This window comes from Engraulis encrasicolus, chromosome 18 (genome assembly GCF_034702125.1).
Source record: "Engraulis encrasicolus isolate BLACKSEA-1 chromosome 18, IST_EnEncr_1.0, whole genome shotgun sequence".
Taxonomy (NCBI): domain Eukaryota; kingdom Metazoa; phylum Chordata; class Actinopteri; order Clupeiformes; family Engraulidae; genus Engraulis; species Engraulis encrasicolus.
This window is the reverse complement of record NC_085874.1, coordinates 7,618,865-7,644,537: the sequence shown is the minus strand read 5'-3', so window position 1 is coordinate 7,644,537 and position 25,673 is coordinate 7,618,865. Positions and strand designations below refer to the sequence as shown.

Genomic DNA, 25,673 nt, shown 5'->3' with positions numbered 1-25,673 from the left:
GTTAGCGTGACGTGTGGATACAAATGAAGACAAAAAAACTAGATGGCATATTTCTAAAACTAAAATGCAAAATGCGCATTGTAAAACGTGTACAGGAGAGGCCAAAACTGATGTGTTTATCAATGTAATATCAATGTAAACAGCTTCTAAGTGTAAAGTATGTGCCTATTCAACCAACCAACTTATCATCAGCCAACCTCAGCAGAGTAATCAAGGACCTGGGGTTACATGGTCTTTTACATTTTGCACCCAGAGTTTAAATCGTGGTACTGTATTTATAGTAATACAATAGAGGTAGCTATTGAGCAATATGGGTATAGAAAGAGCCCTTGCAAAATGCAATAAACATGGTGCTCACCAACACTGTGCCTGACAAAAAAATGTCTTCCCAGTGTTTTGTGCCAGCAAAATTGCTTATCACTGTGTGGCATGAAAGTGTGTGTTAAAGTGAAATCCAATCATTTCCAATTGGACTAGATATGGGGCATTTCCCAATGTCTAGCGTGTGTCCTTCGAAGTGTATCAGTCTTCGTAATCACGGCCAGTGATTGGATACTCTTTGGTGAACTCTGCGGAGTATCCAATCACTGGGCGTGACTAATTAGGCTGACACTCTTCCAAGGCTCATACACTTGACATTGGGAAATAGAAATGGATTGCTTTGTCTTTGCCTCCCAGAAAGACAAACAAATGCTAACTAATACACCACCACACATTAAATGCCATTATGAAATAAACAATTGGTTTTGATTCCCTCAACATCTCTGTGTGTCTGTGTGCTGTGTTGTGTTGTGGTGTCAGGTGGTGCGGGACCAGATAACCCACTGCACCATGAAGCTGCGGCAGACCACCGGCATGATGGAGTACTGTCTGGAGGTCATCAAGGAGAACGACCCCAGCGGATTCCTACTGGTGAGATCAATGATGTTTATATGCTAATATGTTTATATGTTTATAATGTTTTCTTAACATGCTTAAGTGTAGGGTGGTACTGTGGTGGTGCTCCATATGCAGCATGTTATACATGTATGGTAATAACATACAGTACATACGTACGTGTATTTGATACTCATAAACATTGCATATTCCAATATCATAAATCATAAATGTCATAAATCATATCATGGCATGTACCGGTGCATGATCATTTTCTTAGTTACTACATATTTGTGTTATTGTCAATCAACCATATAAACATAAAAGCATCATCTCTAGACTAGATTCGTCTGCTTTGAAAGCATATTCTTATTCCTTACTCATCTCTCTGACTGGAACACTGGAAGTGCCGCACTGAGGCATGCGTTTAGTTTAGAGTTTCAGCGTGACAAGAGGGGAGCAGACAGACAATGAAATGAAGCTAAAAGCTCCTCTACTGGTGCTGTGGTAGATCCCTTCCCACTTCAATATTTGATGAAGTATTGATTTGTGAGTCAGTGCATCGCAGCCGCAGACAGCTTTGGCTGGGCCCAGGACAAAGTTCTCCAAAAGCATCCCCCACCCAATACATTCAATGTAATGAGGGCCCAATTATGGGGCCCCCATCTCCCTGGGCCTGGGATGGCTGACCCCTTTGTCCCTCCTTGTCGGCTTCCCTGAGTGCATGGCAGCAGCAGACTGGTGGTGGTGGTGATGGTCTGGCTCATGAGATGCCTCAGGGACTGTCAGGGCACACCGTCTACCCTCAGTGGTTCCTAAACTTTTTTCTGCTGGGCACGCCTTTTGGACGTAAGAATATTGTCCCAATAGTGACCCACCTTCTTCCCATATCGCAAATGGCAAACAATGCTTTGCACCTTAATAGTGTTAAACTTTTTAAAAAAAAAGTTAATACTGTTACTAACCAATTTATGGAATGTTTGCAAGCATATTCATGGTTTTATGCAAATAGTCTGCAAATCCCCCTGCAGTACCTCTGCGAACCCAGTTTGGGAACTGCTGATCTACCCTAACCCAGCTAGCCCATCAGGCCTTCAAGGCTACCTGGGAGGGTGTGTCGGGTGAGGTGGGGTGGGTGACTTCTCTTTAGCATGCCACCTAAAAGCAATGAGTGGATGGAGGGTGGATGACTGTAAAATGTCAACTGGGGGGCCATTACCAATGAAAAAGGGAACATCACGCCATTTTGTTGTCTTTTTCTGTCTCCCATTACCAGTTTCAAATATGCAGGCACTGTTATATGTCTCCATCGTGGAGTTATTAGAAGTAGTTGAAGAATGGGGAAGGGGTACAAACGGTTTCAAAGGCCCATGTCAGATTAGTGAAATTCAGCAGAAATTGAAGTTTTCGTCCAATATGTTTATATGTTGCTTTGTGTAAAGTTACTGATCTCGGTACAGTGCATAATGTAGACTACAATAATATTTGATTAAATCATTTTGTGGATACATACATTAAAAAAACATGATTCAAACAAAAGTACTTGTGGTCGTGCCCAGCACAGAGTCTCAGTCTCTCACATGGGCCTCTGACTCAGCTACTGTGACGTCCATCATGGATAGCATAGCAGCCCACACACAAACTGTACCACTACTAATAGCAGGAAGTAGGAGTTAGAAGTTAGAACATGACTCTCACAGGCCACTTCACCATGGATACCCAACACCAAATGTGTTTACATAAAAGTAAGCACCCACACACCAGTCAGCCTGAGGAAAATACTAACCGTATCAACACAAATTTACATTTGTAAAAGAAGAAAGCAATGTACTGCCCTACAAAGGCTAAGCGCAGTAACTACGCCACCATTGAAACTGAGAAAAATGACCTTAAAGTTTTCCTACTGGCCAGCCAAGCAGGTTGCAGGTACAACAGTGGTGATGCTTTTAAATAATGCATTTATAGGAAGGAATTTTTTATAGAAAAAGAAAAGTTAAAAAAATATGACCTTTGACCTCAAAAAAGTAGAAAAATCGTAGATACTGCACTTAGCCTTTGTATAACGTGACTAATTAGAACAATATTCCAAAGGCTAAGTGCAGTATCTACAATTTAGCTATGTTCTGAACATAACATTTTTGAATTACTTAAGCATTTTTATTTTATTTTTATTGGTTTGTGGTTTGTTTATGTCAGTTTATAATTGGGTGATGTATTTAAATTGCACATTAGCTTCAGTAATCTATTTTTTTTATTATTTTTAAAATGTCATATTGCACAGTTTCATGTGAAATATGATATGAAAGCCTATACAAATAAATTACTTTACAATTACAATACACACTTTTAAGCATTTGGGATGGTGTTCTTTGTCATATTTGGTTTTCTAATGGCATTGATATCACTGGACATGCAGAACACAAATACACACAACCATTTGGGTGTCAACTTTAACCCATTTTAGCCTATGCCCTTTTTGGGAAAAGGTGCCCTCTGCCTATTAAAACTTAAACATCATCCTTGGCCGATGCCCGATACGGAGAAGCCGATATGCAGGGCAGATAAAAATGACAAAAATCAGTATCAGTAAAAAAAAATCCTATACCATCACCTTTTCATCACACCATAACGTGAATAACAGGAAAATAACTGTCATGTACAAAGCACACTGAGGAACTAGTTTTTCAAGTGTCTGTAGCCTACACAGTATTATATCGACCTTAAAAGGAATACATGACACATTCAAAGGTGGCTTGACAGTGGTACAATAACATAGAACTTGACTGTAAATTAGGAAAATGTTGGGGATGACCCCAAGATTATAATGGGTGTAAATATTTAGGCCTATTTTTTCACCTGTATACTTTACTTGATTTACTAGGGCCTTTGGACTAAGCCCATTTCACTAAATAAATCAATCAACTAAATAACAATAACAAAACAAAATAACAAACCAAAGAAATGCAAACAAAATACATAGACAACTAAAACCATTTCCTTAAACCAAACCCCCTTATTTTCATATCATAACATGGGCCTACATTGCAAAGAATCCCATTGAAAACACCCCTGTCCAAAATGGTTTGGTCCATCAAACTGCAGACACCCCCTCTATTTTACTCTGATTGGAACATTTTGTTGCTGAATGAGGAAGTGATAGCATGCCGGTGACCTGGTCAGTTAAATGTTACAGAAATGTTTTACAGTATTTCTAACCAAATAAACGTCTATGACTTCAAATAGCCAGTTTGCAAGTTATGTTTGTTACTCATTAGAGATCGCTAAACAGATGGAAGTTGATAAATGAATGACGCTACGAAATGCACGTTTTGAAACGCGGTGGAAATGAAACACTGAAACATGCTGGTAGGCACTCGTTACAACGCTAGTTCTAGGTAAAAATTATGGCAAATGGGGGTGACAAATGACAGAACAATGAACCAGAGAAATAAAAACAGTAGTTTACTCTTGTTGGAACGGCTAGTTGATTGCTCAACTTATGCAGTCTGTGCAGTCTGTACTTGAAATCTGAGGGTGTTTGTGAATGTTGTCTAGTTACTTGATATTTGCATTACTCGGATGACAGACCGCATCTACTGAGCAGCCGAGTTAACTGAACGCATGACTTCACAACCTACTGCGTTTAGCCTTGGCTTTCTACTGTGTTGCGAGCCAGGCGAACAAAGGAAGACCGCAGCAACTACACGTACTGCGTTTAGCTTTAGTTTTTTTTAGAATGTTCGAACCAGTTGAACAAAGGCGACCGCAGTAACTACCACTTACTGCGGTTAGCCTTGGTTTTAGGTTGACTTTTGTAGTTACTGCGAAATTGAAACATTAATATCTCTAAAACGGGACACATTTGGACCACAAAACTTTGCCACAAAATAAATAAGGTGTTATTAAGGCCATTTTCAGTATAAACTCAATTTCGACAAAATATGTAATACTGCGTTTAGCCTTTGTACGGCAATGTAGCCACATGCCTTTCAATGTAACGGCAGTGGCTAACCATTTGGATCCTGATCCCCCTCTGGTCATCATCCACAGATCTCTGCTGCACAAAACTGTACCACTGTGAGCATGGAGGCTGTACTGTAGGCAGTCCTGTAAAAATCTCTCACAGCTTGCTTCACCAGGGCTACCCAATAATACACTTACACGAACCAAATGAAAAGCACCCATAATAATGGAAAAGGACATACTGACCTAAACCCAATAGCTTTGATATGGCTGTCTTAGAAAGGACCATTCAAATCTCAACCCATTTGGTCTCCATCCACAGATCTATCTCGGTCAACGAATGACCTTCACATATCAATCAACTTGGGGAAAATATTGACCAAATCAACATGTAATTTGATTAAAGATATTAGTGGCCACTGGCCTTGCAACATGCATACAATTGCCAAAATTAACCATCCCAATCCTGAGTCTCCTGTGGTGTTTACGGTACATTCCATTCCATTGCTCTTGGCTGACGCTTTTATCCAAAGAGACACAGTTATTACAGGGCACTGGTTACAGTCCCTGGAGCTATATGGGTTTGTTGCTCAAGGGCATGGATGAAGGTTGCTTAACTCATGGATGAAGTTGTAGGTAGGGACACATACCTCTGATCCAAAGACCAACTCCCTGACCATTACGTCATGACTGTTGTTCATCGCGATCCATTGTGATCGTGATTCATAAATGTATTAAGTACAACAATTCAAGCCAAACAAACAATATGGTTCATTAAAATGATGGACATACGGCTCATTAGAATTTCACTACGAAGGTTTTGCATCTGAACTCTTTGTGTATCCTCGACCTCCACAGATCTCGGATGCCCTGATCAAACGTGTGCAGGGTTCCCAGGAGCAGTGGGTGAAGGGGGCGCTGCAGCCCAAGGTGGGGCCAGAGTACGACCTGACCCTCAACACGGACCCCCTCTTGCAGACCATCCTCCAGCTGGACTTCACCCAGGCCAAAGGTGAGATGAGATGAGCTGCTGTACGCTGGATGTCCCAAGCCTTCAGGCTGCTATACAGAACCATTCCTGCCTGCTACTACTACGGAATTGGCGGCTGTGTGTGTGTGTGTGTGTGTGTGTGTGTGTGTGTGTGTGTGTGTGTGTGTGTGTGTGTGTGTGTGTGTGTGTGTGTGTGTGTGTGTGTGTGTGTGTGTGTGTGTGTGCGTGTGTGTGTGTGTTTCTATGCACGCACAATTAAGTGAGATTGTGGGTTTGAGTGTGTCGGATTGTGTGCAACCGTGTGTGTCAGGAAATGGAAATGTGTGGCCTGGTGTGCACTTGCAGAGCTCAGTAAATATGAATATTTAACCCCATCTTGTCACTCCTATGCATAACACATAAGCAATAACTATGAATATGTCACCATACTTTATTTCCCTGTATTTGTTATTGTACAAAATAAAACGGCTGCTGTTGGACTGGTGAAATATTGTTAAGATGGCCGGAAAATAAATTGACAGTAATACAGAAAAAAAAACAATTCTATAACATGGGAAACATATACTGGTACAAATGTATAATGTAATCTGAAAGAAATGGCATTGTCAAGACTAGCCTGGTCATGTCCAGGTATCATACAGCTTTTTATAAGTCAATCCAGTGTAGACAGAGACTAATAGAAATGCTTCCTCTCATTCGTCCCCGTGTCACTATATTAAAATAAGCCATATAAGGCACAGGATTGAATGTGACATCCTGCCGGTTGCGGTACTTCGAGCCGGGTGTGAGCTCTGATATGATGAAATATAGATGAGGTGTATTTTACTCTATTTTCCCCCACTGTGGTTTAACCCAATAAACCCCCAACCCTGCAGTTCCTCTGTGTTGAGTACAAGCTATACTGACAGCAACAATCACATATGTGTGCAGCAACATGCATCATTGCTCTGTCCAATACTATGATGTTTCCAGATGTACAGGAAGCGCCCACGTTAATCAAACAAATGCATGCCAATGGGGGCCAGAAAGAGGCGGAGAGCACAGGAGGTATATTTTTTAGCTAATAAATTACTGTAAATTTGCCCCTCCACCCTTTTTCCCACCCTCACCATCCCCTGAATATATATATGTCAGCGAATGAATTACTTTAAATCCCCTCCTTTTCTTATCCTTACCAACCCCTGAGACAAAAAAGTGTGTGTATGTTACCCTGTCCTAGTGGTCCCCAGACTTTAAGCTGTGATGTATCCCAGAGACACTAAGTACCTTCACCTCCCCCCCCCCCCCCCACCCCCCCCCCCCCCCCCCCCCTGCAACACTGCAACACGGACATCTGGCTATGAATATATTATCATGGATATATTACTTTTGGTTTAAGTTTTGATTTATTGGTTTTGCATAGGTCCTAGATTAGGTTTTACTATTGTCCACGGAGTTACCCCAGTGCTCCAGTTTTGTAGCCTGGCTATTGCGACTGCAAGTCCCTTTGATACTGTAGTCTGGCCAGGCGAACCATCTACGACATTTCTCTGCAGTAGATGTGAAGGGCGAGTCCTGGTTACACTTGGTTCAAGCAATGCTTCTGCATGAGACTAGATCACCCATTTCTTCACTCACCTGTTAACTAAATGGTGTGTCATTGCTTTAAACATGCCCTATCGAACACTTGTAAATGTTCAAAATAGATTCACTCCTGTTTTTGGGAGAATTTCAAATACGTGTACATGGTTTTCCAGGCCATGTAGTCTCGAAGAGACATGCAGTCGTGAAAGCTATAGGCTACCAGTTTTGTCCTGTGTTGTGACAAGGCGATTCACTCTGCTGTGCATAGCTGTATTTAAGTAGTCTAAATCAAGCCCTGCACTGCAGACATAGAACACTGCACAGCACAGCTTTAAATAGGTATATAAATATACATTTTTCCTTTATTTTACGAAATAAAAAAAATGCATTCTAGAAAATAGGATCCTGTGTTATGTTCTATGGACATTTATTTTAATGTTTTAATTTTTAAAAATTCATTATGCCTTTATAAATTCTCTTTTCACTGTTGTGGTGGTACACCATTCAAACTGGACCAAAGCGATTCAAGTAGAACTCCTTCGCCTACCCCTGCATGTCTCCAAATGCATCTGTGGCTCCTCTTACCTTCCCCATCCCACCACCTCCCCACGTTCAGACAACCAGCACCTCCCCATCCCACCACCTCCCCACGTTCAGACAACCAGCACCTCCCCATCCCAGCACCTCCCCACATCCTACCAACTGCAGTGCTCCTTCAACACCTCGACTGCTGCTGACTGTGTGTCTGGGGATGTAGTGGTGATGGTGATGTGACTTGACATGTGTGGTGTCTGGTGTGTGGAGTATGGTGCTGAGGATGGATGATGGTGCGCCTTGACACTTGTGTCTGGACTTGTGGACATGTGTGGTGTCTGGCCTTGACACGTGTGGTGTGTGGTGTGGTGTATTGTGTGGTGTGCTGTCTGGCATGCCTTGACATGCGTGTGGTGTGCTGTCTGGCGTGCCTTGAGTGTGTGATGTGTGGTGTGCTGGTATGCCTTGAGACGTGTGTGGTGTGTGGCGTGCCTTGACATGTGGGTGTGGTGTGTGGCGTGGTGTGTGGTGTCTAACGTGCCTTGACGTGTGTTTGTGTGGTGTGGTGTGGTGTGTGGCGTGGTGTGTGGTGTGGCATGGTGTGTGGTGTGTGGCATGCTTTGATATGTGTGTGTGGTGTGTGGTGTGTGTGTCCTGCTCCTCTCCCTGCAGCCCAGACCCCCACGGCGCCCCCGGCCCCTCTGCTGCAGCTGGAGAAGTGCTGCACCCGGAACAACAGCGCCACGCTGGCCTGGAGGATCACTGCCGTGCCCCCCGTACAGGTGGACGCCTACGTGTTGGAGCTGGACGACGGCAATGGGGGACAGTACAGGGTCAGTCGGCTTACAATACATTTTTTTATTTACTACATTTTTACTCAAGTACTTTTTTGTTTGCTGTGTGACTGATATTCAATAATGCAAGATGCATACATGCTGGTACAGGGTCAATCAAGTCAAACTCACTGCGCCAAATACATTTCTTTTTCTCAAGCCCTCTTTCTTCTTTTACTATCTATCTAATTTTCTTCTTCTCTCTCCTGCTTTCACTTTCTTCTCACATTTTCTCACACTGCAGTAGTTTTTCAAGTACTTTTTTGTTTGCTGTGTGACTGATATTCAATAATGCAAGATGCATACATGCTGGTACAGGGTCAATCAAGTCAAACCTTGTTGCATACACCTTCATTTTTTGGTGTAAAGAGAGCCAATTTACAAGAGGGTTTGGTCAAATATTCTTACGTTGCAATGTTACATGCTGATTTGTCATTAGGTTTCGGTTTACATACTGCATCAGATCTGCCATTTCACTTTAGACTTCATTGTGTGTGTAGCTAATACTGTATTGTGTATTGTGTATGTGTGTGTGTAGCTAATACTCAAACCTTGTGTTTTCAAGAAAGGATTTTTGTTGTTGAGCCAAACATCAGAAATCCATGGTGGAAGATGGAAGGAGAACTTTTTGATGTGTTTGTTTCTAACAGGGATTTAAAAACACATTTTACCCGCAAAAATGCAACTTGCAACTTACAAGCCTTTATTTTAGAGTCGTCTTTTTAAAATTTTTACACCGTGTGTGACTAATGTCTAGCATTCAGGTAAATATCAAGATACTGTCTATTTTGATTTTGAGATTTACCAATTATTGTTGCTCCCTACAACACAACTGTGCATTGTAGAGGTTCCTCTTGTTCAGATACAGTATATGCCATAATAACAGGAAGAATGAAGCCTTCAGATGTTTTCCTCCATCACACTCTCTATTATTTATGATGTTTAATGTTGTCCTCGTACTCTTGTTTCCTCTGCTATTTTTTGCCTCGGGCCCCAACTTTGTGTTTAATAACTTGCAGTATCTCCAGCACCACTCGCTGATATGGAAGTAGGGCATTACTCACACAGTATGTCTCTGCTCTTTCCTACGGCTTCTCTCGCTTTTTCCCAGTGTTTCATTTGCACTTTCTCTCTGTGCGCTTCTCTCTCTCACTCAACTCCCCCCTTCCTCTCTCTCACGCGCATATACTGCACTAAGGGGAATACTAATAGTAAGGCTTGTCTCATTCCCTCCTGCTTGTATCACATTTTTTTTTAAAATTTTCACTTGTCTTTCATTTGTCCTCGCTCTCTCTCTCTCTCTCTCTCTCTCTCTCTCTCTCTCTCTCTCTCTCTCTCTCTCTCTCTCTCTCTCTCTCCCTCACTCCCTCCCTCAAAACTCTCATATCTTATCTCTACATCACTCTTCTTACTACTTCAATAATTCACTTGTGCTCGCTCTCTCGCTCTCTCTCTCTCTCTCTCTCTCTCTCTCCATCCCTCTCAGGAAGTGTATGTGGGGAAGGAGACCGTGTGCACAGTGGATGGCCTGCACTTCAACAGCTCCTACAACGCCAGAGTCAAAGCCTACAACTCAGTCGGGGTCGGGCCCTACAGCAAGACTGTCATTCTGAAGACTTCTGATGGTGAGCCTCCCTCCTCCTCTCCTCTCCTCTCCTCTCCTCTGCTCTCCTCTCCTATCCTCTGCTCCCCTCTCCTCTCCCCTCATCTCTTTTCCTCTGCTCTGCTCTGCTCTGCTCTCCTTTCCTCTCCTCTGCTCTCCTCTCCTCTCCTTTTACGCTTGACCATCTCTCTCTGTCTTTTTATGTTTGTCTGTCATTCTGTCTAGTTTTCTTCTTCTCTCTATCCCTCTTTCACTTTCTCTCACAATTCTTTTCTTCTCAAAATTTCTCACACTGCAGTAGTTCTCTCTCTCTCTCCCTCTCTCACTGTCCAAACTTCCCCCTTTATGTGTATCTCTTTCCCCACTGTATGTGTAGCACTTGGTTAGGTCCCTCTCTCTCTCTCTCTCTCTCTCTCTCTCTCTCTCTCTCTCTCTCTCTCTCTCTCTCTCTCTCTCTCTCTCTCTCTCTCTCTCTCTCCCCCTGAGTGTGTGTGTGGCTCTTGGTGAGCTCAGATGAAAGGGGATGTGAGCGGAACCCCGACTGTGCCCACTGGTCCTAATTAGTGCCCAGGGACACTCCCTGCTGCCAACGCCGCTCCGGTGGGAGGCCATTTCCTGCCTCACTCCTTCAACCCCCCCTCTCTCCCTCTCTCCCTCCCTCTCTTTCGCTCTCCTCTCTCTCTCTCTCTCTCTCTCTCTCTCTCTCTCTCTCTCTCTCTCTCTCTCTCTCTCTCTCTCTCTCTCTCTCTCTCTCTCTCTCTCTCTCCTCTCGGCTAGAGCAGCATTACCCGCAAGGAGGAGGAAGAGGGGGCTGTTGCCACTGCTTGTGTACTACTCTGTGTTTGTGTATGTGTGTGTGTGTGTGTGTGTGTGTGTGTGTGTGTGTGTGTGTGTTTGTGTATGTGTGTGTGTGTGTGTGTGTGGTGTGTGTGTGTGTGTGTGTGTTGTGCCCTTGATCACAGTCCTCTGTGGTAAATGTGGTGGAAATGTGTGTGTTCAGAAATTGTCATTGTCAAGATATTGCCCCTGTCGGCATGTTCTTCTCTCTGCTCCTCTGTGTCCTTAACAGAGACAGAGGAGGCAAAGCTCTCAGGGAATTGATTTTCTTTCATGTGTGTGTGTGTGTGTGTGTGTGTGTGTGTGTGTGTGTGTGTGTGTGTGTGTGTGTGTGTGTGTGTGTGTGTGTGTGTGTGTGTGTGTGTGTCTGTCTGTGTGTGTGTGTCTCTGTGTGTGTGTGTGTGTGTGTGCGTGTGTGCGTGCATGTGTGTGTGTGAAAGTGTCTGTGTGTGTGTGTGTGTGTGTGTGTGTGTGTGTGTGCGTGCGTGCGTGTGTGCATACCCGTGTGTGTGTGTGTGTGTGTGTATGTGTGCATGTGTCACTGTGCATATGGAAATGAATAGATCAGATGGCCCTGTGCCCAGCTGAGTGTTACCACTTGACAACAGGGCAGGCCCCCAGGCGCAGGGTGGTAGCCCGTGGCTTGGAGAAAAGTTAGCATGACTAATGGCCTGGGATCGACATTATGGGGCTCCTTAAAAGTGTTTTATTTATGAATAATAAAGTTTTCTTCTGTCATAGTGCCCAAAGTTATGTTCTGTCACAACGCCCAAACTTTCTGCCTACACCCCCTGCCAATAAGTGGGCTCAGTGCTGTCTGTGGAGTCTGAAGGCTGGAATATGCTTGCTTCCGGGTTCAGATGTGCTGCCACATTTCCTGCGCAAATATGTTGCCATGCGTGTGTTATGTCAATTGTGCATGCCGTAGGTCTGCAAGGAGCGCAAAGGCATGTGCAAGAAGGTGCAATATTGACAACTGCTAGGGATGATTTTCTTGAAACATTGCATCGGTCAGTGACATAGACAAGCAATGGCGGAAATGTTTGAACGAGGGACTCATTGGGTATCTTCCCCCAGGGTGATACCTCCAGTAACGCGTGTATTGTTCTGACTGGCATGTAATATTTTCTTTTTATTCATTTCTATTTATTTCGAGGACAACCCCTTGAGATGTGACGTCTCACTTTGGAGGGGGTCCTAATGACAATACAAAAAGAAAAAAAAAGCAGGACTTTAATGCACACAATAGACACAAACACACTCACATACTTGCCAACGTTGCTCTCAATAATACCCCACCACAAACCACCCAGCATATGTTACAGTAGTATAATTTGCAAGGTATCAGGGTAATACCATTGGCTGCAAAATAAATCCAAGACAAAAAAAAGAGAGGAGGAAAAAACAAAACGGCAACAAAACGCTATGTGCACTCATATCACTTCACACACACAGGCATATTCCTGATTGCAGAGAAACAGAATGCCAATCAGAGGTGCTTCATGGTAGCCACAAAATTAACAGGCTAATCAAAATCGACACACTCATTTTCATTGATGTGACATAACAGAGAAGCAGCTGTTTTTTTTCAGGTCACAATGGCGACTTGCATCGATTATAACTGTTTTGTCAAATCTACCACATTCATTTTTGAACAGAGAGTGGATTTGAAGGCATTTATTTGTGGCAATGATGTTTTCATTTTTCTCCTGACCGAATGAGGTCCTGCCTTCTGAAATACATCCGTAACACACCCTTCCCAGATAGGCTATACAGTATGTGGTAGTGTAGCCCCTTAAAGGTACTGCAACTATGCTGCTCATTGAAACTAGGCTCCCTATTGCCAAATTTGATCTTTACATGAAAGTTTACTAAGTAATAAACAAATATTTTCTAGTATGGTCCAAGTACAGTCCTTTTTGCAGCTAAAAATGGCTATTTTGGGAAATTCAAAATGGCGGACCATGGAGAAGATCCCCCTTTTCATGTATGAAAAGTGCAATTTTTCCAGTCATAATGAATACTTAAAATTTGATGGTGGTGGTAAGTATTCATGAAAAAGGTAACATTAGTGAATGGGTAGCATTAATTCAGGAAATAAACAACAAAAAACCTTACACAGTGTAGCCCCTTAACACACACCGTTCCACCACTGGAACTTTGTAATAGTCACTGCAAAAACATTATTACCATAGTACTACAGCACTATCACAGTGTACAGGGGCTTTAGTAATACATGACGACTCAGTCATTGCCATTCTGGTAACAGCTAATTTAAAACAGGGGTCATGTCCTAAGGTAAGGTAGAACTGAATTAATCTGGTGAGAGTCAGGTTAGAAAAATATAGTGTAGATAGGTGAAGTTAATCTATCATGCTCTACTGCACCCTCATCAAAACCATCTAACTCCATATTGCTCCAAGCTGTACTGTCTCTGTTCCTAATTCCCTGTGCATTGCTCTGGTTAGAGTGTTAAATAAAATCAATGTAATGTAATTGAATGTAATTTAATGAAAGTCGAGGTGAAAGTCATTCCCAATGCTCGTAATGTAGGCCTACAACATATCACAGCCCACAGTGCACGCAATAAAATTCAACCTTTGACATTTAGCACATCACACATTATTCAAGGCTGAATAACAACATTGTATTGCATTGCATTGTAATGTTATTTAATGCTAGTATGTGCATATTTAAAATGTTCTGGGAAAAGCAGGATCACACATACACATACATATGCACGCAGGCACACACGCATACATGCACACACACGCATGCACAAATGAAGGGCCAATCAGTGGCAACAATTGATGGAGCTGTTGGTTGAGCATGTATGCCTGCCTCGCTGCCTGACACGGCTGCTCTTCTCGCTGAGGCTCGTCATGCGGGCTGACAGCCAGAGGCCTAATGAGCCTCCAGTCTCTCTCCCCCGCTCTCTCCCGCCAGGGCCACTCAGCGCAGCGCCGTGCATCTGAGCCACAGAGCCTGACACCGCTGATGCGGGGTGATGAATGGACCGTGATGGCGGAGATAGTGGCACTGTCAACCAGAGAGAGGATCAGAGGGGGGAGCCAAAGGCGGTCGGGGGATGGAGCTGGTAGGACAGGACGTGGTGTCAGGGAAGCAGACAAAGGGATCATTTGTCCCGGGCCCAGGGGGGCCAAAATCGAGTTTTCATTCAATTCTGTGTTTATGATTGGGGGCCCTTTCAGCTGACTTTGCCCTGGGCCCAGCAAAAGCTGTCAGCGGCCCTGCGTGTGATGATGATTGCACCTGCAAACAAATTGCTTTTCTTTGGTGGAGAGAAATTCGGCAGTGAAATGTATAGAATTGACATGTTGCTCGAGGGTTAAACAGTTGCCTAAGGGGTGTGTCATAACTCCATGATGTGTTTTCCCCTTTAAGTTTGCAGGTAGGGGCTACGATTATTGAATCAGCAAACAATTTGCTCTTTTTGGGGGTAACTCTCTAACAAAATATTGCATTAAATCCAGGTCAGCTTAATTGTTAATGTACTCGTCGTAGGAAGATAAAAATGACTTTTATCATGCTCCCCATGCTGCATAAACAAGGACAAGACAGTAGGGTGCAAAACAGGACACTGTTTTATAATTTGGAAATATAACATTTTGTATTTTAGAATTGACATGTTGCTGGAGGGTTGAACAGTTGCCATGCCGAAGGTCTTCATTGGTTCATTATGTTTTCCCCTTTGTGAGTTGTGAAGGGGAGGGGGGAGAGATGAGGAGGTGTTTTTGGCATAGCCTACCAACCGACAGAGAATGGTTTTGATGAATGGGCAGTGATGAGATCACGGTGGAACTGTCAACCGGATGAGCAGACTGAGACAGATTTGAGGGATTGGTTGAGACTTCGTAGGATGAGGAATGGGCCTGGACCATGGATGTGCTTTAACTACTTGCATACTATATTGTGCATTAATGAAATGGTTACAGCTTCAACAATACTAAAATGCATAAACCATCCAGAATTATTTATTTCAGATTTTATTGGTCCCACACTTTTGCATTTTCCATGGATAGACTAGTGCCTATTCCCCATGGGCAGAGGATCTTTGCAAAGAACATGTAAAACCCCCATCTCCCCCCACATTGTCCAGCTGAAACATTAGTTTTAAATTACATATTGATTTTGATTATATAAACGGCTGAACTGGGAATGTCCCCAATATTTCAGCTATTTACTATCCTGTTTTTTAAATTTCTCACATCTGATCACATAACAGTTGCAATGTTGGCTTGGCAAATTCCCAAAGTGCCAACACAGCTGTTCTGGTAATCACGCCAGCCAGCCAGCCAGCCAGCTTGGACCAGTAGCAGCAAGTGTGCAAATCTGATCCAGCTGTTTATTCCCAAAGACAGCATGATGTGTCTCTCACTCGGTGTAGGCCTACCGTATCTCTGGAAGATCTTAGCTAATTAAAGTGCTATGCAAAGCAGACTCATTTTCTGCGGCACGCGGGCAACTGCCTCGCGGGGCCCAGCTAGCTATCTGCACTGCCGAAACGCGAACAGGAATTTATACAGTCGCTTGACTTTTAAATGAGCGCATCGAGTTTAATAATACATCACTCGCTATGCTAAGCCCCTTGCATATTTGATGTGTCACTGCCTCGTAGTTTGGCAGGCAACAGTGGAAGCCGGGCGGCAGATCGCAGTGCGTAAGCCAAGGCAGTGGCGTGAGTCGTGAGGGTAGAAAGAAGGAGATCGCTGATGAGGCAGGACTGCCGCTGAGCCAGCTGTCAGCCTCGCTTCCCGTTTTTAGCTTTTGCCACCTCAGAAAAGCTCACACGCAAGAGCCAGGACTGGCAAGATGATGTGGCAGCAGCGTGGTGGTGACTCGTGTTGGCGGATGCAGCCTGCAGCGCAGTGTGGTGGCATTGGACTGGGAGAACTGGGTGGGTGCTGGGTGGGGGCCAAAGTTGGGATACTTGTAAAGGGCACAGACCTGAGGTCATTTAAGGACATTGCTGTTATTGTTGTTGTTGCTGCTGTTTGTTGGAGGTGGACCTCTAGTGTAGCCTGTGCAATGTGTTTAGTTTTTTTTTTTGCACTATTCCACTGGCTTCTGCTTTTGGTGAATCCTTTGAGAACACTGACAATATAATGGAATAATATTCAGGTCGTTTTCTTACTGACTTTGACTTGCAGACTTATTATTGGGATTGTGACTGTACTGTGTTTTCCCCCTCTTGCAGTGGCGTGGTTCTCGTTCGACCCGCTGTCGGCCCACCGGGACATCGTGCTGTCCAACGAGAACCAGACGGTGTCGTGCAGTAGCTACGACGACCGCGTAGTGCTGGGCACGGCTGCCTTCTCCAAGGGCGTCCACTACTGGGAGCTCAGCGTCGATCGCTACGACAACCACCCGGACCCGGCCTTCGGCGTGGCCCGCATCAACACCGTGAAGGACATGATGCTGGGCAAGGACGACAAGGCTTGGGCCATGTACGTGGACAACAACCGCTCCTGGTTCATGCACAACAACTCGCACACCAACAGGTGAGTCAAGCTACAACAAACACACACACACACACACACACACACACACACACACACACACACACACACACACACACACACACACACACACACACACACACACACACACACACACACACACACACACACATGTGGGTTGTATGTAATATATGTATGTATGTATGTATGTATGTATGTTTGCCTGTACATAGGCCTGTGTCTTTGTTTTGTCAGCTGTGCAATAGTCTTGTGATGTGATGTTATTGTGTAGGCCTATGTTTTTCTGTTTTCTGTATTCTGTTTTGTCTTAACGAGTGTTGCTCAGGGATGCAAACTGAATTTCAGTGCAAACTGACAATAAAGTATCATCGTATCGTATCGTATCGTATCAAACACACACACACACAGGCATGCACACACGCACGCACTCACTTAACAGGTGAGACAGTTAAAACACACACACGTCACACGCACGCACACACACACACACACACACACACACACACACACACACACACACACACACACACACACACACACACACACACTCTGTACATGTGTATTAGGGAGACAAGGCGTGGGCCATGTACGTTAAGATTATTCCCAAACTGTTGTCACAGACAACTTGCACATCAATGGGTTGAGGGATGCTCAATGAACATAAAAAAAACCCCACTCAAGTGAGTATAAAAGTCGAAAGACTTGTTTGTGTTGATTCTCTTTGGATAAGGTAATACTAAGGTAACCTGTCACTTAAAGGTACAAATTGAATACATTTCCCCAAATGTTTTGATCTGAAACTCCCCTTTCTGTCTCCTTTCTGTCAGATTTACTGAATTATTCATTCGAGTGTGCACTGATGCTAACCCGCAAAGAAACTGATTCCACCTCACTGGTGAATTCTGAATTGGATGCATATTTCAGTAATTTGCATGAAAGGAAAGCGCAGCATTTCAAATCAATCATGAATTAGATTGAAGCGAGCCTTCATGTAAGCGCACAGGTGAACACTTGAGAGGTGGGGCCTCAGGCACATGGCCGTGACTACCATAGAGGACACAGAGGTCATGTTCTCTGTATTTTTTTTTCAAAAGTGTAACATTTATCTATGATGAAAATTGATCTATGATCAACAATGATAAATTCAGTCTGTTTACGCCACCCCCATTTATCCTCAAGACATTGATTAATGAAAACAAACTCAAGAGTTTGACTGAAGAGTTTGAAACATTCTAAATGTACAGTATGCAGTACAGCATGCAGTATTTCACCTCGGTATTTGAAAATGTCTCGTTACGGCCCTGCTCAGGCACCTCAAGTCGTGTAGGAGATTGAAAAACAGCAGCCCTACAAAGAGAAGTAATTCATTTGTGATGGAGTGACCATCACTAGGGTTATGGGTGTATTCTGACTGTCATGCCCACGAGCCTGGCTCTTTGGTGTAGTGGTCAGAGCCCCAGTTTACTACCCCAGAAGGTCCGGGTTCGAGTCCCGGCTGGGCAACTCTACTCCCCTTCGCTACTAATGGTGTCAGAAGTGGGATGGCTGCCGTGAGGCCATCGGAAGCATACCCATTGTGTGTGAGCCGTAATTCCATGTGAGGGACCCAGTGATGGGTGAAGCATTGATGATGGGGCACACTGAATGGGAGAAGCATGATGGGCAGTTGCGTGAGGGACACCATGAGTGTGTGAAGTGCAGGGGTGCGCTTTCCGAAGGGGAAGGCAGTGTGATGGAGTGACCATCACTAGGGTTGTGGTTGTGTTCTGACTGTCACACTAACGAGCAACTCTACTCCCCTTTGCTACAATTAGACAACACTCAAAGAGACAAAGTTAATCAGATCAGCGTTACAATTGATATTCGTGAAAGGAGAGAGGTCAAGAGGCCCCCTGGAGAATTTCGTCCTTGCTTGGCGTCTGTCTCTCTCTGACTCTTCTTCCCACAACAGTGGTGAGTTTCTCAAAAGAGAAGTCGTTAGCCTGTTAGCAACTTCGGTAGTTGGCAATGGGAAAATGCATTGAAAACAACAAAGTAGCTAATGTAGTAAGCAACTTTGGTTTTGAGAAATTCAACCCAGCTGTGTAATAGAGCTCTAAAGCGGACGTGACGTTGTTCCGCGTTCACGAGACCTTAGCCGACTATCTAACAGCTCGGTAGCGAGTAAATATCTTCTGATTCCAGTCTTTATATGGGCTGGGTTACTGTTGTTTGTTGTGTGTGCTTGTTGTGTTGTGCTCTGTTTGGTATGAAAAAATATCAGAAACAACATATGTGAAGCCTGTGACAATTTAAATGGAATCATTTTAATATCACCATTGGATTACATGCATTTTTTTCCCGCTAAAAATGTCCTGAGGTCCCATGAAAGCGGAGGATATGACGTCACTTTCGAGCTCTAAAAGGAACACCAAAAGAAAGGTCACTAAGGTCAGCCAAGAGATCAAAATAACTCCTCCAGTCTGCTATCTTATCTTAATGCAGCCTTGAAGCTGCATACTCCTCAGCACAGGTGCACATTTCATTTTTATTGATGATAACTCACAGAGGAGACACAGAGTACAAAATAGAAAGTATTTTTCAAATGTTTTTCACCTACCTTGATCAGTTTCATTTCTCTACTCACCTTGGCATATGGATTTTAACTCTATGGAAATGTTGGTCTTGCCAACTACCTTGTAAACTCATTTCTCAAAGGCCGGAACCCATGTCCTTGGTATGCTACAGTTGAAGCTATAACCAATCAGATTAGGCCTACCCTTTCCCTTCACTTATCCACGAGTAGGGCCTATTATTTATTTAAGCCTGCTGAATGCCTGAGCCGTTTTTGGGAAAAGGTGCCCTCAGCCTGCAGTGTCTATGTTGCTCGTGGCGCCTAGTTCAATGCAGCGTTTCCGCAGCATCAGGCTTAAATGGGTTAAACAGGTCAATGAAGCTGTTGGAAATGCTCAAAATGAATTGGTTGTGAATCATGGGAAGATTGAACTACAGTATTGGATATAGGAAGGTTGGCCAGACTCACAGTTCACAGGTAGCACAGGTGGGCTCAGGCTATTCCACTTCAGCCACAGGGTCAGGTATCAGAGCTTTTGTAGACCTTCTCCGATACCCGAGAAGTCTGGGTTGTCGAACAGGGCAATCAGTGGTCAGAGGTGAAGGTGCCATGACTTTACCAATCTGGATCCATTTGTGATTCAGCATACAGTACAGTGTTTGTCACAACCAAACAGATGTGACTGATAAAATGAAATCAGCTGTTGTCTCTTTTATATTTCCTACCCTTTCCTTATATTTCCCTATCCATCTGTCCTTGTTTGTGTACTGTACAGTGACGGTGTTGAAATATACAAAGTCAAAGTGCAGTAACTACATATTTTGTTAAAAAAGAAAAGTTTAGACTGACAATGCACCTTCATTACACCTCTTTTATCTTGTGACAAAGCCGCTATAGTCCAAATGTGTCCCATTTTATTGGCTTTGTCAAATTTGCAATGACTACACACTATCCAACCTAATACCAAGGCTTTGTCTGAAGGCATTTTCTGAAGCCATTTTTGAGTACAGTATTGCCTGACGTGCTGCCACCGCTTAATATCTCTTGTATTGTGCACTGATCTTGATTCACAACACAATAGTCACAAGCTGTGTGTGTGTGTGTGTGTGTGTGTGTGTGTGTGTGTGTGTGTGTGTGTGTGTGTGTGTGTGTGTGTGTGTGTGTGTGTGTGTGTCCACTGTAGGGCTGAGGGTGGCATCAGTAAGGGCTCCACAGTGGGCATTCTGCTGGACCTGAACAAGCGCTCTCTCACCTTCTTCATCAACAAGGAGCAGCACGGCCCCGTGGCCTTCGAGAACCTGGAGGGGGTCTTCATGCCTGCCGTCAGCCTCAACAGGAACGTCCAGGTGCGCTCAGGATGTTACACACAGTAACAACACAGTGTTGATTCAACACTTTGCGAGTCAATTTAACTCCCAGAGTACTTGCTAATGTTGTATCATGATGCAGAAAAGCTGCCTTATGCCTTATGCCTTTATGCCTTTGGCTATTTATGCCTTTATTTGATAGTGACAGTGAGATGACAGGAAATGGTTGGGAGAGAGAGATGGGAAAGGATTGGGAAATGACCTCAGGCCAGAATCTAACCTGGGTTTCCCAGCTAGTAGCACAATACCTCAGCCGTTTTAGTCACGGCCAAGACCAGAAAAGCTTATTTTGTGTCTGAACCAAATATTTCCATTTGAGCACACAAAATATAAATATGTTTAGAATTATATACAGAAGACAAACACTCACCCCACTCAAACCCTCAACTAAAACACTGAATTCGTTTTTGAGTGCAAGAGAGAAGATCCGAGGCACTCTGAAGTGGAGTAGGTTGAAAGCCCTTTATTCGAGTAGGCCTACTTGGACACGCCATGGAAGAGGAATAAATGCCCATTTTGTTAAAAATTAAAGTCCGGGAGAAGAGTACTGACATTTTAAGTGCCCTAATTAACCACCCACATTCTATTTTCTGCTCAACTGTCATTCATCGGAATTCAGCATGGAAAGATAGCCTATTTATCCACCTGTATCTCATTCTCCGCTCAGCCACCATTCGGTGGAATTTCATTACACCGAAACTTGGAACACCCGTTAATTAACTACACAGTATTCTCTGCTCACCAGTCTCTAGTCAGAAATTTGCTTTCTCGCTCGCACGCATCACCTCCCCATTGGCCTCCCTTCTGCCACTGTTTGATCGATTCATCAGGTATCCTGCCCTAGCTTCCTCTCCAGCTCACCTTACTCCATTGCTCTCTGACCATCATGGAACGGGGGGTGCAGATATTTCCCGAGCTCTCAGTGGCCCCCCTTACTCCTGAGAACAAGAATGTTTACCGCATAGTTCAGCACCACGGCCAGCGATCTTGTCCAATACGCCACGTAATCCAACTATCTCAGCTTCTCAAGTGCAGTGGTCTACTGACCCCGTGAAGCACTTTGATGATCGGTCCACCGTGTGGACAGTCGCTCTCGATCACGAGAAATCTGTTCTCCTGGGAAAAATTTCAGATCGTGAACTAATGAAAATACTTTTAACTCCACTTCAGAGGGCCTCAGATCATATCTCTTAAACTCAGGATTTGCTCTTCTGGACACTGATGAGCATCTGAAGGTTTATGCTATGACCAGAGATTCTTTAAGTATAGAGATATGCCAATGTAATAGGTTGCTATGGGCACCTAACATGACCAGGTTCTGGTCTGCCTAAAGGGGCGTGTCATAATACTCCTAGCATCTAATAGAACAGTCCTTAGGTCTGCCTAAAGGGGGATTTCCCCCCCTCCCCCTTGCAATAATAGAACCCGGAAACAATGGGCCAATGGAACCTCTCTCTTATCTACTCTCTCTGCTATGACCCCACAGAAGCAACTACAATACATCCCTCTCTCCTCCCTACTGAATTTGTTTTTGCTTTTCCTCCAGGTGACTCTGCTCACAGGCTTGGAGGTACCGAAGAACATAAAACAGTGAACCTGTGCCACGGGTGTCAGATCATTGCTAACCTAAAACACTGTAAGACTATAAACTTCAACATCTACAGCTGTTTGATGTTTGCCTGCCTGTCGTGGATGATAAGTGTTCCCTTAAGCGATACAGCAGAGGAGTTTGTGAAAAAAAAAGAAAAACAAAACTTCATTTCTGTTTCTCCTTCTCCCTTGTTTTCTATGAACCCAGTTGCATCTTGAAACCGTATGTACTATCCAGAGTTTACAACTGCATCTTGCTCTCGGGTGACACACAAAAAGGGTAAAATGGTCATATTTGGACCCCAGTTGAGCACAGATAGTTTTTACATAAAATGAGTCTCTCTTTTGCTGTAAAAACAACAACAAATCTCAGGTTTGTTTTTATTACACTTGGCAGTGTGTTAACCGTTTACTGAGGGGAAAAAGGAAGATTTTACTGTATATTTTTCTTTTTTATTGAAGGCGTGCAGCGTTAACTCTGGTTGATAGTCAGTCATTTGCACAAGGCAAGTTGCCCTATAAATCAAGTGTCAGTCAGTCAGTCATTCAATCAGGATATTTTTAGCTCATGCATACGGATACGAGCTTACTGGACTTACTGAAGTATAATCCTCCCCACTCAAAGGCAGTCATATTTACCCTACCGAGGGACAGATTCTGAAGCTGCTTAATAGACAGCGTGGACAAGATTTCTTTTTCCTCACCCAGAATATTTTCAAAACATTCACAAAAGGGACTCTTGCTGCTGCTCTGTGGACGTTTTTTTCCTTGTTGTTAAGTGACTAGACATTATGCCAGCCATGTCTAATCCCCATGCCAGCATTTAGACTCAAACGTTCCCTGTTCACTGTGACTGTGTGTGCGTGCGTGTGCCTGTCCAGAGGAGAAACATTCCAGGCGGGTTGTGGTTGGTTGAGCAGGATTACAAACAATGGATCTGCCGATTGGTTGTTGTGTTTTCCATCTCAGCTGAATGTTCCTTTTGTCATGTTGATCTAAATTTCATGATTTTTTTGTATTTATGTATGACTTGTGATGTGGGTGTACACCTCCATGTTTTTTGAGAGAAAGCCATAGTCGTATACTGTAAAAGCTGAGCAACTATGTTTGCATGTCATCACTAATGTTGTAAATATGAAAAGTAACAATAGTGTGGAGAAGTGGTGTGCATGACAGCCTAAGGAGCAAAAAAGGTTGACTAATACGTTTGTTTAAAGAAAAGAGTGTAATCATTTTTCAGCCTTGCCAAAATGACAATGTTGTAGTTTGCCCCCTGGAGTTTGAAATAACAACTACAAGATACAGTACATAGTACACCCACAGTCAGTTGGATGATGATGCTGAGAAGGAAGATGATGAGGGTGATGAGTTGGAAAAGAAGAGAATGACGATGGATTCACTATTTAAAAACTTCTTGAGCAACACAATACTAATATGTTATGAATTGATAATACCGTACAGAACACATTAATATACAGTATATTATATACAGGAAAGAATGACATGTTTGTTGTAATTCTGTGGATCAATTATTTCATACCACTACTATTTTATAAAGCAGGTCGTAGTTGACGTAAGACATATGCAGGTATCATTTTAAGCTAGTTTAATTTATTTAACTTACTCTTTTGAAATATTTAAATACATATATATATATTTTGTAAATAATTTGTTTCAAGTGGTATGAGTCACTGGAATGAGGAATTATCACATTAACAAAAATGACTGTAAACCATTATGTTTTTTATATTATTGCCATTAAATTATTATTCAGTCCAACGTACTATGCTGGAGAAATATATAAATATATATAACTATCTAATTTATCATTTATGGTGTCAGTTATCCAAAGTAAGACTGGAGAATTTTGGGGAATTAACGCATGCCAAAGCTCATGTTTAGAGGGCCGGTCTTCAAAATGACCGTCCCAAGATTTCAGACACAGAGGTAGAAAAAAGACTAGAGATGCAGCAATCCGTGATTGTATTGGAAAATGGCAAGTACCTCCATCTTCTGTAGGTAGCCCTGTGTTCTTCAGTCAATGCACATCAGTTGAGAACACGCCCACCTCTTGAAAAAAATGGCCTAAAACTGTGTGAATATGACGCTGCCAGGATTGCTCTACATAAGGGGGCGGTGTCACATCTAGTCTTGTTTTTTCTACCTCTATGATCTCATATGCTTAGCCAATGTGTTCCAACTGCCTCCCATAACTAACTGGCTAGCATAGTGGCTCTAAATTAAAGGCCTGTCCTCAAATGCCACCCCTTCATAGTCCTCTCAACTGACAGCTGCAGTTTTCAGTTACTGTATGTGCTGAGCAGTCATTACCTTTTCTATTAGTTGTATTCTTTAAAAAAACTATGTGTAGATATGGAAGAGAGAGAGAGAGAGAGAGAGAGAGAGAGAGAGAGAGAGAGAGAGAGAGAGAGAGAGAGAGAGATATCAATGTTCTTTGAAAAAAAATGTACTCATGTTAATTAATCAAATTGTGTAGTATAGAGATGTTATCGCTAATGGATTTACATGCGTGAATTGAACATTGATGTGACTTTTCCCCATTTGTTAAAAGAATCTAAAACTTCATTTGAAAATGATGCCATGGCCAAATCTTTCCCTGGCCATCTTGAGATACAGTAATGTTTCAAATACAGCTGGCGGCAAGACTCCCTCAACCAGACATTTACATTCAGTCCTCCTCTGTTATGTCATGTACTATGTAGCAGTATGGCTGTGCACAATGTTTCGCCATGTCAAATGATGGGCATTTCACATGACAGTTATCCATAAACTACCTTGCCTCCCTGACTGTAAACAAGTACACCAGTACTTTTCATGTCATTAGTTTAAAATACTGTTTGATAACCTTTTACAACAGAATGTGCTATTTCTGAAACAAATCTGTACATATTAGAATAAAAACTGAGAGGTCACTGCCAGAATATATTGAGGTTGCCTGATAACAAAAGCACACTCCTTTTTTTTCAATTGGTCAATTTTTTGACCCCTCAACTAGTAATATGGAATTCTGTTTGCGACCCTCCGATTTATAATTGTACTGAGAGAGTTGAGACATAAATACAATTGTTCCTCCACATTTTTGACCAAAGAGAAAAAAACGACTCAGTATTATGCTTTAGAAACACCTCTCCAGATGCAAGGATTTAATGAGTGTTGCTGGCAGGTGTAGTTGTACACTTTTTTTTATCTTAATAGATGTCACGTGATGGCTTGTCTGGCATGCAATCTCCCTCCCTCCTTGACATGATCCCACAAAAGCCTGCTTTTGAATGTGACATGTGAGCCACTGATGGACAATGAGTAGCATAAAAAAAGAAAGAAAGAAAAAATGAAATTCCCATGGTGCTACAAAGTCCTACTGCCCGTTCAACACAGCACTTACAATTTGCCTAAAGTCAAAAAGCATTTGTATATATTAAAAGCAAAATTATATCTTAATT

General features: G+C 43.1%; 1 protein-coding gene across 1 annotated transcript in view; it reads left to right on the top strand.

The window, feature by feature from the left end:
- The window catches only part of LOC134468385 (E3 ubiquitin-protein ligase TRIM9), a 49,548-nt gene extending 27,254 nt beyond the window's left edge, over positions 1-22,294 (top strand). Inside the window, exons 4-11 of the mRNA XM_063222310.1 lie at positions 802-912; positions 5,698-5,851; positions 6,803-6,877; positions 8,600-8,760; positions 10,247-10,385; positions 16,419-16,722; positions 20,439-20,601; positions 22,169-22,294. Coding sequence (XP_063078380.1) covers positions 802-912; positions 5,698-5,851; positions 6,803-6,877; positions 8,600-8,760; positions 10,247-10,385; positions 16,419-16,722; positions 20,439-20,601; positions 22,169-22,216 — 1,155 coding nt within the window. The 3' untranslated portion in view covers positions 22,217-22,294. The remainder of the gene's footprint in view (positions 1-801; positions 913-5,697; positions 5,852-6,802; positions 6,878-8,599; positions 8,761-10,246; positions 10,386-16,418; positions 16,723-20,438; positions 20,602-22,168) is intronic.
- Positions 22,295-25,673: the final 3,379 nt, after the last annotated feature.